The sequence below is a fragment of the Drosophila serrata genome, unplaced genomic scaffold (assembly GCF_035046125.1).
Source record: "Drosophila serrata isolate PLE 108 unplaced genomic scaffold, ASM3504612v1 contig_276, whole genome shotgun sequence".
In the NCBI taxonomy this organism is placed as follows: Eukaryota; Metazoa; Arthropoda; class Insecta; order Diptera; family Drosophilidae; genus Drosophila; species Drosophila serrata.
This window is the reverse complement of record NW_028257174.1, coordinates 1,786,495-1,805,097: the sequence shown is the minus strand read 5'-3', so window position 1 is coordinate 1,805,097 and position 18,603 is coordinate 1,786,495. Positions and strand designations below refer to the sequence as shown.

The 18,603-nt window shown below is 43.7% G+C and overlaps 5 protein-coding genes across 6 annotated transcripts; 2 read left to right on the top strand and 3 right to left on the bottom strand.

The window, feature by feature from the left end:
- Nucleotides 1–759: 759 nt before the first annotated feature.
- On the bottom strand, nt 760–6,394 carry LOC110180406 (uncharacterized). Its single transcript, XM_020948060.2, has 7 exons — nt 4,858–6,394; nt 4,445–4,571; nt 4,287–4,382; nt 4,092–4,197; nt 3,281–3,351; nt 3,011–3,193; nt 760–2,787 (listed from the first exon to the last, which is right to left on the bottom strand). The coding sequence occupies exons 1-5, from the start codon at nt 5,410–5,412 to the stop codon at nt 3,294–3,296; spliced, it is 942 nt and encodes a 313-aa protein (XP_020803719.1). The 5' UTR covers nt 5,413–6,394; the 3' UTR covers nt 760–2,787; nt 3,011–3,193; nt 3,281–3,293.
- On the top strand, nt 6,383–10,446 carry Tmf (TATA element modulatory factor). The gene is made up of 5 exons (XM_020948058.2): nt 6,383–7,272; nt 7,643–9,239; nt 9,299–9,596; nt 9,659–9,892; nt 9,954–10,446. Exons 1-5 carry the CDS (start codon nt 6,597–6,599, stop codon nt 10,170–10,172), a joined length of 3,024 nt encoding a protein of 1,007 aa, XP_020803717.2. The 5' UTR covers nt 6,383–6,596; the 3' UTR covers nt 10,173–10,446.
- A 76-nt stretch (nt 10,447–10,522) lies between these two features.
- Nucleotides 10,523–12,440, bottom strand: Cht11 (chitinase-3-like protein). The gene is made up of 2 exons (XM_020948059.2): nt 11,277–12,440; nt 10,523–11,211 (listed from the first exon to the last, which is right to left on the bottom strand). The coding sequence occupies exons 1-2, from the start codon at nt 12,182–12,184 to the stop codon at nt 10,833–10,835; spliced, it is 1,287 nt and encodes a 428-aa protein (XP_020803718.2). The 5' UTR covers nt 12,185–12,440; the 3' UTR covers nt 10,523–10,832.
- A 204-nt stretch (nt 12,441–12,644) lies between these two features.
- LOC110180417 (uncharacterized) lies at nt 12,645–15,157 on the top strand. Of its 2 annotated transcripts, XM_020948082.2 has the most exons (3): nt 12,645–13,050; nt 13,151–14,440; nt 14,514–15,157. In XM_020948082.2, exons 2-3 carry the CDS (start codon nt 13,387–13,389, stop codon nt 14,603–14,605), a joined length of 1,146 nt encoding a protein of 381 aa, XP_020803741.1. In that variant the 5' UTR covers nt 12,645–13,050; nt 13,151–13,386; the 3' UTR covers nt 14,606–15,157. The 2 variants fall into 2 exon arrangements, with proteins under 2 accessions (XP_020803741.1, XP_020803740.1); XM_020948081.2 differs by lacking the exon at nt 12,645–13,050 and having other exon boundaries at nt 13,060–14,440.
- On the bottom strand, nt 15,155–16,914 carry LOC110180418 (uncharacterized). The gene has a single exon (XM_020948083.2). It carries the CDS (start codon nt 15,995–15,997, stop codon nt 15,308–15,310), a length of 690 nt encoding a protein of 229 aa, XP_020803742.2. The 5' UTR covers nt 15,998–16,914; the 3' UTR covers nt 15,155–15,307.
- Nucleotides 16,915–18,603: the final 1,689 nt, after the last annotated feature.

Genomic DNA, 18,603 nt, shown 5'->3' with positions numbered 1-18,603 from the left:
AATAGATCTGAAATGGAAAAGATCTATTAAAGATTAGGGAGGGAAGTAGCTGCCCTGCACGATGGGCCAGTTGAGTTTCCTTTCCTAAATAAGGTAAGTATTCAAGGTCTTGATATCAACTCACATCAAGTCAAAACAAAAGAAGAATAAACGATTGCTTTCCTAAAATCCTTTTCCAAAATATGATTGTAAATCTAGGTATTAAATTTTAGTCAGAAGCAAAAAACTTAGTGAAGGACTCATTTCCGACCCTATAAATCATATATATTCTTGATCAGCATTAACAGGAGAATCGATCTAGACATCTAAGGCAAAAAAAAAAATTTTCAATTTTTTGAAAAAAAGCAAAGGGGTTACATCATTAAAATTTTCAAAAATCGGCCAAAATTAAGATGTTTTAAAATTTAAAATTAAGTATGCAGATTTATAAACCTAGTAAATATTAGCATAAAAAAGCTTTCCAAATTAAAATTAATGCATTTTTGGCGGAGTTATGCGTTTTTTAAACTTAGATTTTTAGAAAAAATGGTCATATAAAAATATAGTTAATATAGATTTAAATAATGCGAATATTTTAAGCTTAGTTATGGTCGATATCCAATGCAAACCTATATTTCAAATGAAAACTGCAAGGATATATAAACTTAGGGCCCTGAAGCCTGGATCCTTTCTTGTTAATTTTTAAGTTGTTTTTCAAATTCAATTTTTGCTGAAAGATAAACAATTTTTTTAAACAAAATAATATAGAAAACTACTGTGTGTGGTATATAGAATCACTCGTTTATTTTCTAAAGGTTTCATCTCGTTTCGCCTCCATTTTACTCGTTACTCGTTACATTTTGCCAGCGTTATGCTAAAACGTCTGGTTTCTTATTCTCTTTGCTCTATTCGCCGCTTTGGTTGGTTATAAAAGTTTCAAATATTTCTTGTTTACTTCTTCGATTACAGTTACACCAATTTTGCGACAATTTTTGGATACAAAAACTAAAATAAAGAACAACAAATACAAAATCGAAATATAAACAATGTAGAAAATTGTTGTCGCACTTTTCTTGGCTTTTATTTTTAGTTTCGAATTGAAATCAGTTGTTGTTTGTGTGTGTCTGTGTGTATCCTTCGATCGCTCAATTAGGCAACGCTATAGTTATACAGTTACAATTTATCTCAATATATATATATATTTTTTGTTGTTGTATATATATAACATACATATACAAATCGTTATATATGCATGCTTGCGTCGTGGTGTGTTGTATAATCTGTACAGTACATTTAAAGTTATATCTTCATTTACAAAATATGTACCCCCGTTGCTAAGGAAACTTTTGTTCCGGATCGTTCGATCCGATCCGGCTTATACATATACATATCATAATCATCGATGAGCAAGGATAAACAAATAGAAATAGTATACATAAATGATGGTAAATATACAGATACAGATACAGTAGTAATTATAATGATCGCGCACAGGCGCTCGACTATCGGATATGGCTATATTGGCGGATCAGGATTCTCGCTGTCCTGGACAGGATCGCTGTTCCGCCATGAAGCTCTCTCTCACTATCTCTCTCAACAGAATAAAAACATACCATTGGATTTTCTGACCAGAACTTCTCACAAATTGACAAATCTCGAAAAGAATATTTAAAATATTTTTCTCCATTTGCATTTGTCAATTTTACAAACTTTTCTCTCCACTTTTGTTAAACAAAAAACACAAACAAAATGTTGATAACAAGGGGCTATATAAAAAAGGGGGAATTACATTAATTTAAAACATATGCATAACTAGATATAAACTAATTCATAAACACACTGGGGCACTGGGCATTGAATTGAGTGAGTGCGAGTGCGGGAAAACGTTAAAATATACACCGAAATTTACTCGTTGCTCATCGAATTGAGCGAGTGCTAAACATTTTGTTAAACAAAAAAAAAACGTTAAAATACACACCGAAATTTTGTCGCTACTCGTTACTCTTTCGTTACAATTTGTTGCATGCTTTGCTTCTTTTTTTTTTGGTTGCTTTGCTTTTCGTTTTTTGTTTCTAATTTAGCATAATTATTAATAGTATTTCTCTTTCTTATTGTTATTATTTTGTGTGTGTGGGCGTGTGTGTTTGTGTGTGTGGGGTGTTTGCTTGCCTTTTGTTTTGTGTTTATCCTAGATTTTAGTTTTTAGTCCTGTTTTTAAAATAATAAATACATACAATATACATATACAGTTACAAATATAGTTACAATTACAATTACATCATTATCCATAGTACAAAATGTAAAATTTAACATCACATTGGTTGACATTCTTTTGTTGGTTGGTTGGTTACTTCGCTTTACACATTTCCCAGCTCCTCTGCTCCTGCTCTCCCGTCGTCATCCCTCCTTCAGCTTCTCTGGTTTGTAGTTTTGAAGTTTGTTGTGGGTTGGTTGTTGTTTTGTTTTTTTTTTTTTAATAATTTATTAATTGTTTTTTTGTTTTGTTTTTGTGTTCCTGCCAGTTTGGCATTGTAAATGAAGTTGGTTTTTACTTGATTTTTGTGTTGTGTTTGGTTGCCATCGTCAATAGTAGCAGTGGATCGGTCGGTAGGGTCGAAATATGATCGATGATGCTTCGATCTAACACTCTTTCTAGGCATTTGCTTTTGGAGCATAGCCATAGCTTTTCTCTGCATCCTCCATACTCCCTAATTTTCTTTCTATATTCTCGAATCCGTCTCTCTGTTCTGTTATCCTAATCCAGCTGCGTCTCCAAAGGCGGATGTGACGGCGGCGGGTGTTTCTTAGCTAAAAAAACACATTTAGTTAATGAGCCATAGAATAGGAAAAGGAAAGGAAGTAAACCGATATTAATTTGTTAACAAAAACAAACGGAAAAGCTCGAGAACACTTTTATTCCGAGACCAAAATCAAGGGAAATTAACCAGAAATCATGTTTAAGATTTAGAGAGCAATTTGAATGAACTAGCTTTTCCATTTCTTTTACGATTTAGTATTTGGAAATACATACTTGCTAAATATTTGTGTTCTGGGTCCGGTATAGCCCCCGCTCCCTACCGTTACGTTTCGTTCCGTTCCTCCCACCCAACACCTCTCCTCATCTCGTCCAGCTGCTGGTCAGCTCCATTTTTATTTCAATTTCCACTCCTCGCTCTTGCATAACGCACAACACAAACAAACGCGGCGGCGAGCTCTGCAATCAGAAAATTAAAATGCGCACTATAATCAAGTATCAGCAAAAGCTGGAAGCATAATTTCTCTAGCTCAGGGTTCCTCTTACCTGGCGAGGATTACTAATCTCCAGGATGCTCAGGACAGGAGCGATTCACCTCAAACCAACGGTCGATGCATCTGGATAAATAAACATAAAATACTTAGTTAATGAATAAAGAGTGAAGGCCAAGAAATAAGTCAAATGTATATTATTATTAATTAATAAAAAATGATCCCAGAAGGACTAACACGTAAGCTTGTAAGTCTTTTAAATACGATTTGTAAGAAAGTGTTCCAACCTACTCAAACCTACATAAGAACCTGATAAGCTTTAAGTTAAAAATACGCATAACTAAGCCAAAAATGCTTTAATTTCAATTCGGAAGGCAATCCTATGTTAGTTTTTAGCAGGTTAATAAAACTGCGTACTCCATTAAAAATGTAAATTTTTGCCCGATTTTTGGAAATTTTAACGATGTAACCCCTTTGCTTTTTTTAAAAAAATGGAAAGTTATTGAAATAAAAAAATTTCGACCGAATAAAGCTACAAAGATTCGCCTTTTGATGCTGATCAAGAATATATATGATTTATAGGGTCGAAAATGACTCCTTCACAGCATTGCAAGCTTCTGACTAAAATAAATATACCTTGAAAAGGTATACAAATATCTCAAATTACATGTTTATTAATAAAATTCTAGTTTGTGCTAATTTTTAGTAAATTAACTTTGATGTTTATCGTTATTTGGGTTCCTAATTTTCATGTTACCATTAAAATCACAACTAAGGCAATGTTTTATATCAAACGTTCAATTTAAGTACTCAGTTCCCTCTCCGAAAGGGCCTGAATCCAAACCTAAACCTGGTCTAGGACTCACCCTTTGTGATATATGCAGAGGCATGGCAGACGAGCGATGGTGTCCCCCGGACTCAGGTCTTCAAGGCAAATGACGCACTCGCCCTTGGCGTCCGACAGTACATCCTCTGGAATGTGCGGGTAAAAATATTAAATGTAAATAGACTAAAAGTAAATAATAATGGGGGGAATAATCCCGGGTCCCGTTGCCGCATACCGTTATATGAGAGTCGTGGTTTCGTTAGGCACATGACTAAATGGCATTCAATGTCGTCCGGCAACACAAACTTATTGCACACGGGGCACTTGATACCTGCAATTATTCCGGGAATGCAACAAAGACGATAATGGTGGCAGTACCAGGAAAATACTTACCATTGAAGGACCAAATGTGCGATGGAAGTGAGGTGGCTGTGTAAACACGACCGATCCCATTGGCAGACGTGGCGGAGGCGGCCAGGGCGATGCTCTCAGCGATATTGCCACCGGTCATTGTTATATCCTAGATGGGGAAATTCATAGAAAATTAATTAAAATAGTTAGAAATATGGTTTAAATATGTAGAAAGAGGTAAACTAATCAAATCTGCAGCAAGTTTATCAAGTTATTACGGGAAATATAAAGAACTCTGCCTTAAAACATCAACGGAAAGATAAATTTTCCACTTATTCCAGTAATTGTTAACCAATTTTACAAATTTGTTAATCTTTTCGACAAGTTTCAAGGCTAAGGAAACCCTTAAGCATCCTTTGACCCTGTCAAAACTTTCCTGGATCACGCTTACTCACCCGTATGGAGTCTCCCAAAGTGCGACGCTGCTGCATGTAGGATTGTGTGGCACTGCCATTATTGTTCCCTGCCGCCGCTGTCGCTGGGAAGCTCCCGCCGCCTCCGCCACCGTTGTTGGCATTCGCCGACACGGTCACCGACACAGCGGCATGCGGATGATGCCCCCCATGGCTGTGCACGGCATGCGGACTACTACCGGAGGAGGTAAGCGAGCCCTGTTGCTGCTGTTGCGCGGCCTGCTGCTGCTGTTGGATATCTGGCACGGAGCTAAGGCTGCGCGCCCGCTGACGATCTATGGACGTGGAGTTCTGGCTACTGTTGCTGTTGCTATTGTTGTGATACACCTGCAGGCCGGGCAATGTGCGCAGCAGATTAAATCCTTGCCCGGCTTCGCCGCCGGTTGCCGAGGCATGAACAGCGTTGCTGCTGCGATTCTGGCCAACGCCGGCGGCATTAGGTGCTTGATCTGCCGCTCCCGTTGAGCTGCTGGAGAAGGTTCTGGAGCGTGGGCTCTGTTGGCCACTGGTCGCCGGTGTGCTCGCCTTCTGACCCATAGAGCTGACGCCGCTGGCTCAGTCTCTCTCGGTGTGATCTGCTGCTGCTTTGGCTGCTTGCTAGGATCTTTATGTTGAGCTTTTCTTTGTGCGAATGCTGCTTGCTGCCTGCCTCTGCTGCTTGCTCCTGGCTGCCGCTGCCGCTGCCGTTGCTGCTGCTGCTGCTGCACTTCCTTTGTGTGCTCTTGCTCCTGACTGCCCTTGCTCTGTTGCTTTTGCTCCTCTTTGTCTGCTCCTTCTTCGCGTGCAATCGTAACGATAGGGAGCAGACAACAATAGCCAGCCGTGTGTGTGATGTGCGGATGATAAATGCGGTCGGTTTGTCGCTCGGATGATAACTGTGCTGAGTGCTGGGGTCTCTCAGAGTGTGTGTGTGTGCGTGTGATTGTGTGTGTGTGTGTTCTGTGCTGCCAAAGGAGGGGGCCAGTGTGTGTGTGCGTGTGCAGGGGGGGTGGCCGGGTTCGGTTCGGCTGCGGCTAAGGAGGAGAAGGAGGGGGGGATACGCAGGGGGCACGGGTACGCTGCGGTGCGTAGTTCTTGATTGGTTTGTTATTGTTGCTGGTGTTTCTGCTACTGCCACTGCTGCCGTCTATTTTTTTATATATATTTCGATGCCCAAACTCCAATTCCAATTGTAATGCTAGCGCCTACTCTCTGCCTCTGTGCCTGTCTCTCTCTCTCGATGTGTTTATTGTGCTGGCGCTCTGCGCTCGCACGAAAATCCAAAGGTGTGACGACAACGACACCGACGACGGAGACAACGGGTACCGGGACCGCCAACCAATCTGCCTTGATTACACTCTCTCAATTTAAATGACCGTTTTCCCCTCTGCCGTGTGTGTTTTTCTCGTTTCGTTTTCGTTTCGTTTTTATGTGTACTATGTGTACTCTTTGTATTAATTTTATCAAATAGAGATGGCCCGGCCCAGCGATGACAGCCGAATATCGTATATCGACCCCGCCTATCGGCTATCGGTTGGCCAAAAACCAGCTGTGCGCTGCTTGAGCTGATATCGATACGCACACACCTCACACACATACAGAATAGTATTTTCGTGCATTATTTACAGTTAACATCAGCGTGTGTAGAGTGGAGCTGCAGCAGCCAACTGCGACGACGTCAGCAGCAGCGGGGGTGTAAACAGTATTGATATTTGTGGTTGTTGTGTTTGTTGTTCGCCGCCATGAGCTGGTTCGAGAAGGCCAAAACGGTGCTGATCGAGGCACTGGACATCCAGGACGATGACAGCAAGGCAGCGGCCATCACAGATAAAGCGGACAAAGGAGCCGCTAGCACCAGCAGTGGCCAGCTTAAGGAGAACGACGGAGCAGGACCAGTGGCAGGCACATCCTCCTCTAGTTCCTCGGTTCCTGCCACCCCCGCCGCCGGCGACACGCCCACATTCTTTGACAATCCGCATGCCAACGAAATGGTCACCATTCCGCCCAGGGCCAGCGATCCTGCAAACACCACGACCACCACAAACACATCGACACCGTACGCCAAGCGTCAGTCGGCCACCTCGGATTCGGTGGACCTGCTCTCCTCGCCCACATCACCCGTAGAGGAGGTATCTGCCTCCGTCTCCGCTTCTGTTTCCGCCTCCATTTCTGCCGGCAACAAACGTCATTCGGAATCTTCACTGGAACTCATCACGGCGACCACGGCCAGTGAACTGGAGATGGAAATGGAGCTATCACCAGACACGGAGCCCTCGCTGCCCGACAGCATTGTGATCATAGCCAGCAACGATACCTCGGATAATGCCGAAGGCGATGGCGAGGACGACGAAGATGATGATGAGGAGGATGAGGACGAGGGCACACAGTTAGAGCGGCATATGGAAGATCATCTTAACGGTGGGTTTACTACACAAAAAATGAGGGGAAATATGTATTATTTATAGTGTAGTATCAGTATGTTTAACTTGTTCTTTGTAGAAAGCTTTGTTTAATTTGTCGGTCTGTAAATATCCGGAAAAATCAACAAACTGGATATTATTTTCCTATCCACCATTCCCAGGTTCTTCAATAGGTTTTTAAATTTGTTTCCTTGCTCCCGAAGTCTTCCTAAAACAATTAGTCTGGAAACCCTTTTGGACGATGAGTCTGTGGAGGGTCAGTAGAGGCAGTAATGTGGGATGAGGATATTCACAAGTTTCTATTATTTTTTAGAAAATAATATACTTATATTCACAACTATATCCGTAATATCTTTTTCCCCCCACAGACTCCACCAAGACGATGAAGGCCTTGGTATTCAGCGACACCCAGGCAGCTGGCAATGTGGCTGCCGGGGGCGCCGATTCCGATTCCACGCAGAGCTTCGAGGACATTCAGATGATGCAGCTGAGCCACAAGGGTGCCTCAACCTCGGGCAAGTCACACTTGACCACTAGCCCCAATGCCAAGCCAGAGATGATGGTGGACCAAAGCTATTCATCCACATCGTCAGACATCGAGATCATCTCAAATCCGAACGGTGACTCCAGCACCAACAGCACCACAACACGAACGAGTCCACAAAAGTTCAAGGAGCTGGCAGCGGCAGGCAAGGCGGCGGCTGCTGGCGGCGTTGGTTGCTCTGGCAGCGCTTTAAAGCCCAAGGGCCATCATCGCGAACCCTCAGAGATCTCGCTGCTGTCGGAGGACTCGCAATCGGAGCTGGACAAGCTGGTGCACCGCATCAGCGAACTGAACCAGGTGATCGAGGCCCGCGAACAGCGTCTGCTGCAGTCGGAGCGACAGAATGCCGAACTCCTGGAGCGCAATCAAGAGCTACGTGCCCGCATCGAGGCGGCCGCCAACAGTGCCAACAGTCCCGATGCCGCCGATGATGCTGTGCAGCGTCTGTCTGCTCTGGAGAAGAAGTTCCAGGCCAGTATCCGGGAGCGTGATGCTCTGCGCATACAAATCAAGAGCCTGCGCGATGAACTCCAGAACAAGATACCCAGGGATGAGCTAACCGAATGCAACGAGATGATAGCCGGCCTTCAATCGGAGGGGGAGAAGCTCTCCAAAGAGATACTCCAGCAGTCAACGATCATTAAGAAGCTGCGGGCCAAGGAGAAGACCTCGGATACGCTGCTTAAGAAGAACGGTGAGCAGATCTCGCTGTTGTCCAGCGAATCGGAGCGACTGAAGCGTTCACTGGCCGCCAAGGAGGAGATGGAGCGCACCCAGATCGAGGCCGTGTGCCGGATGACGGCCGAGAAACGACGGGCGGACGATGACTACGCCGAGGGACGTGGTCGTATCAAGGACTTGCAGTCACAGCTGGCCGCTCTTCAAATCAAGTTCGATAGCCTCGAGTCGGACATCCAGAAGCAGGCACGTCTCAAGCACGAACGCATGCGAGCCGAGCACGATGAATTCGTCCAGCAGAACTCCGATTTACGTGAGAAGCTCCGTCTTGCCGAGCACAATCTGGTGCGGCGGGAGCAACAGCTGCGCGAGGAGAACCGACAACTAGTCTGCCGCCTGGAAGCGGCCGAACTGCGGGCAGAGAGCTCCACCCAGGAGCTTAGTGCCACCACAAGCCCACTTATACGTCAAATAGAGTCCCTGCAGCGTACGCTGGACAAACGTTCGGCGGGCTGGAATCGCGAGGAACAGCAGCTGCTCCAAAAACTGGACGCTGCCGAGGTGCAGATTCGTTCCCTAACGCACTTGAATACGGTCCAGGAGGAGAAGTATGCCTTGCTAAGCACCCGTTGCGCTCAGGTCGAGGAGAAGCTCTCGAGTGCCCTGCTGGAGGCCACAACGCGGCAGAGGGAGTTGCGCCAGCTGGAGGCCAATGCCACCGGCAAGGACAATGATTTTAAGAAGTGAGTATTTTAATGTGGCTTCTTGTTCCTCTTCTTAATTGCTTCCCTCTTTCACCTAGGCAAATCAACTCTTTGGAGGAGAAAATTCAACAGCAGACAAAAACCATAGCTGAACTGGAGCAACTATGTAAGCAGCAGCAACAGCTGGCGAAGGCGGAGGCGGATCACCATAAGCAACTGAAGCCCCACAGTAGTTTGCTCACCGTGGAAGCCGTAGAGATGGCCGGAAGGATGCAACAACAGCAACAGCCACACATGACCACAAAAGCCCAGCCAGGGGCAGTTCGTTCCTCGCCACCGATGAGCCTGGTGGATGATGAGGAGGAGGCCCTGGGACACATAATAGACTGGCAGGCGGTAAGAGAAGATTGACCTCCTAGAAAACATAAATATAATTATTTACACTTCTCTTACCACAGGATGATCTTGATTGCGCTTCCAATTCGGGCCGCCAGCCATCGGGCATTATTCAGGGCGTTCATCTCAATTTTCTAGCGGCCAACACTACCACCTCGACGCTGGAAAACTTGCAGGCTCTGCTGAAGCAACGTGACGGCGAGCTTACCCATATGCAGTGGGAATTGTCGCGCCTGCGAGCTGAACGCGATGTCCTGGACGGCGAGATATCCAATGTGACCTTTGAATTGGAGACAGTGAGTTAGAGTTTCGATTTATAACATTTATTACCATTAATCCGGTTCCCACCTGTTGCAGTTGAAGGAGAAAGTCGTGGAGTTTGAGGAGATGCAGACGGAATACGTGGATCTGCAGCATCGCTACGATGCCCTGCTGCAGATGTATGGCGAGAAGGTGGAGCGCACCGATGAGCTGGAGCTAGATCTCACGGAGCTGAAGGCCGCCTATAAGCTGCAGATTGATGAATTGCTTGCAGCACCGCCGCCGAATCTGCAACTCATACCGAAGCAGACATGATTGTCGCTGGAGCGCCGGCTTGTTGTCTCGCTACCATGTCTACGTCGTCGTGCAACGTGGCCATCGTAGCAGTTCCCATTCCCACAAATATCCCATGTAAATGCGACTTAGTATAAATATCTATGATTTGCGACACTATCTAGTTATTATTATTGAACTATTCATAGATTGTGATAATTTATCTTAAACTTACACACATATATATATACATATATATATAAACATAATACCTACCCATAATATATAAAGCTATGGTCTATGACTATGTACAAAAGCGGTTGCCTCTTTTTATTGATTTCTTTGTGATACAGTTTATCGAGAGGATGATCATAAAGTTCAATATATTGAAATTTCAAATTAATATTGATCGTTTATTAGCCTTTTTACCCATATTTAAAACAAGTTATAACAAAAATACGTGATAAAATTGGAATATTGATGTTTAAAACATTGACATTTAAGCGACATTTTAAATACCAATACATTTCTACCAAATATTTTAAAATGTCCTTAAAACTATTTGAAACCAAGCTGAATATCTTCTTTGGCACAGTTCGATATATCAGAACAGAATACTGATTTATCTGCACGTTAAAATATGCATTTTTAATACAGTATTATTATGTTGATCTTTGCTAAAATCCCTTATACTAAAGTCTCCTAAGCGTTCCCTCTTAGAATCTCCCTAACAGCCTGTATGAGTGGAAATATGGGCTTCTTAGGATTTCTTGATTCACGCTGATCCTGACACGCGTTCTTGAGATCATCGGTGTTCAAAGAGAAGACCATAACACCGCCCAGCTTCAGGGATTTCACATAGCTGGCCTTGCATTCGATGCTCGTGCGATTCTCATACGAAATCCATTCTTGCAGGGCGCTCAGGTAAGGCGAACAGGTCTCGGAATCGTACATATAGTTGGGTTTGATGTATTTGGCGGCACATTCGCACGTCTCAGAGAGCGTGGTGAAGCCCAGTTGGCCGCACTGACCAAAACCCGAGGCAGGTGCTCCAATCCGGTGGTTCAGCGGGTTCACCAGTCTGCAAAATGTCATGGAATTAGTTTGAATTCGGAAGATCTGCAAGAAGCTAGGTCAAGGACTCACGTGAAGGAGTGGCCGTAGGTGGGCAGGCCCACCACCAGACGATGCGGCTCCAGGCCGCTCTTGAGCCACCACTGCACCGTATAATTAATATTAAACGTGGCCATCAGGGAGCGATCACTCGCATGGGCATACAGTGGAGCATTCAGACCCGTAAATGGTGTGTCCCTTCGGTAAAAATGAAAGTCATAGGACATCAGGTTCACATAATCAGCATATAGATTCAGTTCCCGCATATCGTAGGCATACAGGGCAATGCCTTCCGGTGCGGCCACTGCCAGCGAGAGTATATCCCGTTCCCGCTTCTCCCGTCGCCATTCCGTGCGTATCTCGTAGAGCAGCTGCGACAGATGCATTCGCTCCCTGTCGTAGGCACTGGGGAACTCCCAATCGAGGTCGATGCCATCCAAACTGGGATATGTGCGAAGTATTTCGCGGAGCGAACGCAGGAACACCTTACGCATTGCATGATTCGCCACCATCAGGGCAAACTGCCGGCCACTGTCCGCTCCTCCGATCCAGAGCAGCAAATGAACTTGCGGATGGGACTTCCTGAACTGGCCACTATCATTACGGAGCACCTGGACCAACGAGGGAGGCAGCACAATCGTGGCATTATCCAGGCTGGCGGGGCCAATGTTGATGTGCGTGCACAAATCGCCGGGCACTTCCAGCAGGCTAAGTTGGTGGGTCTCGTCACTGACGTAGTAACAAACCAGACGTTGCTCCAGCTCCGCGGTTGCTAGTGGTGTCACTCTTAGCACGTACTGGTATCCCAGAGCCAAAAAGAAGCCCGCCAAAAGCGACAAAAACAGGAGCCAACCGATCAGAGTCCGCCAGGGGAATCTGTTTGCATTCCTTCCATGGCTGGCCGCGCCCTCCACCTTCAGTAGTTGCTCGTAGCTGGACATCGTTGCTTTCTATTGTTCTTATTTGACGATTTTATTATCCATTATTCTTCTTTCGACTTCTTTTTCACTCTTATCACAGACACGAAAACAAAGAGAATTGTAAACAGTAAACAACACTGCAATCGACTAACCTTGGGGTCTATCGGTTTCGCTTCAGGTAATCGATTATTCCGCCATCGATGTATCTGACAAATCATTTATTTCGCAATCGATGTATTGATCAAACAATTTATTAAGCAATCGATATATGAAACATGTCATTTATTCCGCAATCGATGTATCTGACAAAACATTTCTTCCGCAGTCGATGTATCGATCAAACTATTTATGAAGCAATCGATGTATTGAACAAACCAATTATACCGCAATCGATGTATCTAAAAAACCATTTATTCAGCAATCGATGTATCGGACAATTCATTTATTCCGCAATCGATGTATCGGACAAGTCATATGTTCCGAAATCGATGTATCGGACAAGGGTAAACAAATACAAGAACTTCTTAATCTCCATATAAAGTTAAGCACAAAAATAACATAAAATTATAACATAACATATAGAAGAAAAAAATCAAGAGAATACATCGGCAACATTGTATACCTTTGGAGCTATACCAAAGTTTGCCTTCAGAAAGCAATCAAAAACTAAAAAATTAACTGAAAGATCTCTCTGACCGTTTGGTTTTTAAAATGAGTATTACGTTTACAATTTTCTTTTTCATTGTTGTTCTACAATTTGTTTATCAAATTTATAAATTATTTAATTTGAATTTGGATTTCGACGTTCCGGACGACTGGTGAGGACCACGCATTCCGCCGCAGCCGCCACCTACGCCTGATAACGATAACGCTATTCGATCAATCAGGTTCGTAATCGATATCTAAAAATTCACTGTTGTTTTTCTTTTGTTTTTTTTTTTTTTATTTGCGAAACCAAACATAAAATAATTATGTGGCTTTGTGCAGAAAATCGGCGGTGAAAAGGCGACTCCTAAAGCGTAGGAAGAGCCGCGGCAAAACCAAGAACACAATCTTCCACGAGGAAAGGCCAAACAAAACGAACAAGAACAACGAAACCAAAAACAATGCAGTGAAATCGAACGAGCGAAACAAAAAAACAACAGCAACAACGAAAACAAAAAAACAAACAAGCAAACAGCGGAAGCGCTATCAAGGAGAGAGAGGAGAGAGAAGGCGAGGACATGGATAACTACGACCTGGACGTGGACCTGAACTTTGTGCAGCTGAGCCGCCAGCAGCTGCTGCAGCGCTATGCAGGCGCAGTGCGTCAGCTACGCCGCCTGGCGGAAACGCGCTGCGAGGTGCGCTCGGTGAGCTTCGACAACTATGTGCTGTTCCAATATTTTCGCCACCGCAACTGGCAGGGGGGCATCACACCCGTAATGCCACCGGCACCACTAATGGCCTATCTGAAGCTGGAGGTGCTGCATCATCTGCTTGACCGGCGGCGTCAAATCCTCTGCTGGCTATTCTATCTAACGCTGGTGTCGCTGTGCGTGGCCGCCTATCGGTATGAGACGACCAGTCCTGGTGGCCATCAGGAGCGCGTCGTCCAATCCATGGTGTATCCGGGCATGCGCATGTGGCGCCGCATGACCATGCCCCTAATCCAGCGCTTCCCCCAGCTCACGGAGCTATACGACGAGTCCTGCCTGATGGGCAACCCCTTCTTCCAGGTGGAAGACCTCAGCTGCGGCCCCTGTGCCAGTGTCGAAAACGTGTGGCTGGAAGGAGAGGAGCTCCAGCTTCCCAGCGGTGTTGAGAGTGCCGTTCCATATGCCTTCCGCAGCCAGCAGGAGGCTATCGATCTTGGGGACTTTTACAACATCTATGCGAGCAATCACAAGATCTTCCAGCGCGATGCCTACCGGGTGCATTCCACCAACCAGGGTGTGCACAATTTGGAGGATCTGTTTGGACAGTTCAATAGCAGTGCACCGCCCACATGGACGCAGCAGGCGCATAATCTGTGGCGCTGTAATCGCATGCTGCCCGCCCGCCTTCTTCGGCCGATTTTCGCCCGGCCAACGCGTTTGCCCAGCATGGGCGTGGCCCTGGAACGGTATATTGCCATTGATACTGCCCAGGCGCCGGCCTACACCCTGCCGGAGACGGAATGTCCAAATGTCTATGTCCATCAGGCGGTGGGCACCAGATTCATTATCCTCCGGCCCACCAGCGAGTGCCGGCACCGCTGTCGCACCTTGTCCCTGCGGCTCACTCAGTCCTATGTGCGTGAGTATCGTTTTTCAATTGGTATATTGGATTTTTCCTATATTTTTAATCTAATCCCTGTTGTCTTTTACAGTCAGTTACAATTGGTTGTACTGGAAACCGATCTCTGCGCCGGATCCCATCTCCGAAACGCTCTCCATCAGCCTGATTGGCTCCTACTGCTAAAGAGAGAGTGAGATCTCTCCTCCCAGCCACACCATACTCTTCCCGTAGCTCGTAGCTTTAAGCGCCATATAATTCACACAAACATGACTTTAACCAAGCCAAAATTAATTTACGAATTTCTGCCGCTCCAAGCAAAACTGAACCCAAAGATGGAATGGAAAGGAAGGCAAGGTTTAGGTTAGCTGGAAGCTACCTTCGCTTTATATTCGAGAACCTTAAGGCTCAATTCGTCGCCCTGTGTAATCCTCAGTCCTAGTTCGTAAGCATTTTAGGCATTAGTTTAACAGTTAACAAATGAGACGCCTTGATCATTACCTTGTTCCCACACCTCAGACTCCTTTTTGTGTTCATCGTTTTAAACATTTTTGCATTTATACTTGTATAACTTATTTTTGAGTTTAAAGTTATGCTCATGTCAACAAAAACAACCAGGAAACTATGTAGATTAAGTCAACGGAAGTGATTTTGTAAATATCCATTGCCAGACTTGAAGTTGACTTTGTGTTTTTGCAACAACTCACGAAATAAAATCAATTAAACTAATGTAACTGAGTTAATATATTGTTTTTAATGGACTTGTGAACTAGGACCAGTGACAAAAGCTCTCTCTTTAAGATGGTTTATATTACAGCTTGTAGCTTGGTTTGATCGTAGTATTGTTTGTATGTAAGCTTAACATTGTACATTTTAGCTGTTGATCCTTCAAGAACTTATCTCCTTTTTCCTCTTAACAAGCTCATCAAAGTACGAGCCAGTCATTAGATCCTTCTCCTCGATGCCAAACTCCCGCTGCAGCTCCTCTGCTATAACTTGACCTTCGTCCAGCGTTTGCTCCGGCTTCAGGCACACCTCGAACTCCATGAAATAGCCCAGATCCTTGACCTCATCTAGATGGATGCGCGTCTGGCCGTATAGGAACAGATGTCGCTTCTTGGCCAGCACACCGAGTGCTCCGTTCGACTGGCTTAGTATCTTCTCGAGAACGTCAGGTTCGTCGACTTCGATCTTGTTGAATTTGGATAGCTTCGGCCCAGCGACATCGGGACGATCGTAGTACACCAATTGGGAACGTGCCGGTGCCTGGAGGTAGCGTAACTTGAGGCGTCCACCCAGCGGCGACTCAAAGAACACGTCGCGCTGATTGATCTCTTCCGCATTTAAGCTGCCGGTCAGGCGACGGGCAATGTCCACGCGCAATGAGAAGCCCTCGGCTCCGCCTGGTATGTGGGCCTTAATCTCCACATTCCTTTGGTCCTCTGGAGTCGTCTTCGTCGATTCGCACATTTTGTCAACAATTCCAATTGTTTTTGCGCCTTCGCAGCAACGATAATCGATAGGTTTCAAAAGCAGCAGCCATGAGCGAAAAAGTTGCTGCCGATGGCGATAGAACATAGCGATAAATTGAAAGAACGTGCACACTGGAGTAGTTTCGATACCAATCGATTTTTTATAGGTATTCAAATATTATTAACTAACGACATTTAAAAGTGTATTACTCAAGGAAGACTTTACCAAGGCGCTTTTAATAAATTGCGTAGGTATTTAATTAAATATAATTTATTAATTTAATCATATATATTTTCTGTAATTAGTTGCTTTATGTTATGTTTTCTTGAATGTGTTTAAAGTGAGAACGAAGTATATGCATAGCCTTTGCGCGCCAGATTTAAATATTTGAATTCGAACTGTAAAACCATTACATGATTAACTGTATTATCCGCACTCTTTTAATCACTTTTTTAGTATGTAGAGTGTTTGGAAAAGTTTCAAAAATAATAATATACAAACAAACAAACCACTAATTTTCTTGTCTGCCTTTTAAATTATAATTGTCTTAAATTTAAAATTGTAATTTATTCTTAATTATTTAGAATTTTAATGGAATATATTCCGACTTTGGCTATAAGTCGCTTAGCACTGAATATAATTTCTCTTATTTACCAAATACAAATGTATGTATGTATGAATGTATATCCATCCTTATTTTTTATCCTAATTCAAATTTACTTTCTATTTTATTAAGTAGGATAAATGTGATAGTATAATTTAAGATTAATGGGAAAAGATGGCCTTCTAAATTCCCCATTCGAAATTGGATACGTTTAAAGCTTTGCAATAAAGTGAAGATTGATGGGTTAGGGAGGAACATTACTGTAAATCCTGTATAAATACCCTTTACTGTCTATTTATTTATTATTAAATTCTTTAATTTTTAAAATGGTATGTACCTTTTCTTTGTTTTTTTTTTAATCTCCCCCCCTCTATCCTTTTTTTTGTGTCTGCAGACACACAACTTGAATAGTCTCTTGGCGAGGCCCCGTTTCGTGAACATACAGCAATAAAGTGATGGCGAGGAGGTGGAGGAGAAGGAGAAGGGAGGCGGAGAAACGCTGTAGCGCACTCACTCACACTCAATATACGGTATGTGTGTATGTATGTATATTTATATCTATATATATGTATCTATTTTAATGCTGGTAAAAAGAAGAAGACGATGAAGAAAAGGGGCCGTGGGCGGGGCAACGGGGGTTGGACGGTTATTGTTGCTCACTTCCACGGGGTTGACTTTGCTAGGGGAAGAAAAAGATGAAGGGAAGGGAAGACAGAGAATATGAAATAAAGAAAAAAAGAACGAGAAGAAGCTTGGTAAGAGAAATCGCATTGATATTCAAAATTTTCCTGGTCTTTTATCTTTCTTTGTTTCACATCTTATTCTTAGATATTTGCACAATTTATACTATTTTATATTAATTTCTTTGTTCTCCCTTCTTTTTATCTTGAATTACTTGTCCTTGGTTTTATCAGATATTCCATTCTTCTTCTTCTTTTTGGTTTTATCCTCCCTTTGGTCATTTTTAGTTTTTTTCGGCAGCTGTTATTTGTGTATGCCGTAAATGTTCTCTTCCCCTGATGCCTCTTCTCTTTTTTTTTTGACTTAATGTTGTTTTAATTTGCGAGATATTTTTTGTTTGTTTTTGCTTCCCCTTCTCACACTTGATTGATTTTGTTTCCTTTTTATGTTAATCATAACATAAATTATGGGTTTTATTTATTTCTTTGGCTCTTCTCTTTTCCACTTAAGTAGATCAGATCGAAATGGCGGCCAAAGGGAACAAACTGGACATTCTCTTTGCAGCCACCCTTGAATGGCGCGCTCTCTTTCTGGCTCTCTTCGTTCTTGCAACGCTTTCTTCCGCTGCGTCTGCTGTTGCTCCTCTCTCCCTCTCTCTCTCTCGTTCACTGTGAAACTCTGCAGCTGTTTTCTTTGCCATCCTCTTCCTCTCATTCTTCGTGTCTTTTGGCTTTATCAACATCCTCTATTTCTCCCCAAAATCGTCATCATCAAATGCGAATTGTATATCTTATGGGAATTATTATCTATGTACAGCAATAATAGCTTTAGATACATACACGCTCGGCATATATACATATGTATGTTTGTATGTATGTAGCAGTGGTACAGCAGCAGGCGCAATACTAGATCGCACAAGTTATAAAATAAATGATAATTAAAACTAAGTTATTAGAATTTTAAAGTGAAATTGAAAAATACTTTAACTATGAGGATCTGCAAATAATAATGTAATAAATAATACATTTATAAAGCCCTGTATGTATGTATAAAACTTAAATTCTTGACTTCTATTGTGTTTGCTTGAATATGTATGTATGTGTGTATATATGTACATACTTACATAGGAAAACTTGGGCTAAGTGAATGGGAAAGCAACAAAATCATAGCCAAAACAAGAAGCGAACAAAAGGGAGAGGAAGTGGCGGAGTAGGTGGTGGCGAGAGAGTGGGAGGGAGAGAGCGAACTGAGCGGCGGCTGCTGCATAAGAGAGGTGGAAACGGCAGAGAGGAGATGGAGTGCAAAATGGCGAATGGAGACGAAAATTTAATGCAGTTTTCTCAATTTTCTATGTGGAATTCTGCGATGCTATCGCTGTCGACGTCTGCGTTCGCTTCGACGCTGACTGCGGCAGAGGCCAAAGCAG

Excerpts from the sequence above, each read along its gene's own strand:
- LOC110180418 (XM_020948083.2), bottom strand. The coding sequence starts at position 15,997 with ATGTTCTATCGCCATCGGCAGCAACTTTTTCGCTCATGGCTGCTGCTT.
- LOC110180417 (XM_020948082.2), top strand. The coding sequence starts at position 13,387 with ATGGATAACTACGACCTGGACGTGGACCTGAACTTTGTGCAGCTGAGC. Across the intron at positions 14,441-14,513 it reads GCTCACTCAGTCCTATGTGC|TCAGTTACAATTGGTTGTAC; the intron begins GTGAGTATCGTT and ends TGTCTTTTACAG.
- Tmf (XM_020948058.2), top strand. The coding sequence starts at position 6,597 with ATGAGCTGGTTCGAGAAGGCCAAAACGGTGCTGATCGAGGCACTGGAC. Across the intron at positions 7,273-7,642 it reads TATGGAAGATCATCTTAACG|ACTCCACCAAGACGATGAAG; the intron begins GTGGGTTTACTA and ends TTCCCCCCACAG. Across the intron at positions 9,597-9,658 it reads ACATAATAGACTGGCAGGCG|GATGATCTTGATTGCGCTTC; the intron begins GTAAGAGAAGAT and ends CTCTTACCACAG.
- Cht11 (XM_020948059.2), bottom strand. The coding sequence starts at position 12,184 with ATGTCCAGCTACGAGCAACTACTGAAGGTGGAGGGCGCGGCCAGCCAT. Across the intron at positions 11,212-11,276 it reads ACCTACGGCCACTCCTTCAC|ACTGGTGAACCCGCTGAACC; the intron begins GTGAGTCCTTGA and ends GACATTTTGCAG.
- LOC110180406 (XM_020948060.2), bottom strand. The coding sequence starts at position 5,412 with ATGGGTCAGAAGGCGAGCACACCGGCGACCAGTGGCCAACAGAGCCCA. Across the intron at positions 4,383-4,444 it reads GCACATTTGGTCCTTCAATG|GTATCAAGTGCCCCGTGTGC; the intron begins GTAAGTATTTTC and ends GAATAATTGCAG. Across the intron at positions 4,198-4,286 it reads ACCACGACTCTCATATAACG|AGGATGTACTGTCGGACGCC; the intron begins GTATGCGGCAAC and ends CGCACATTCCAG.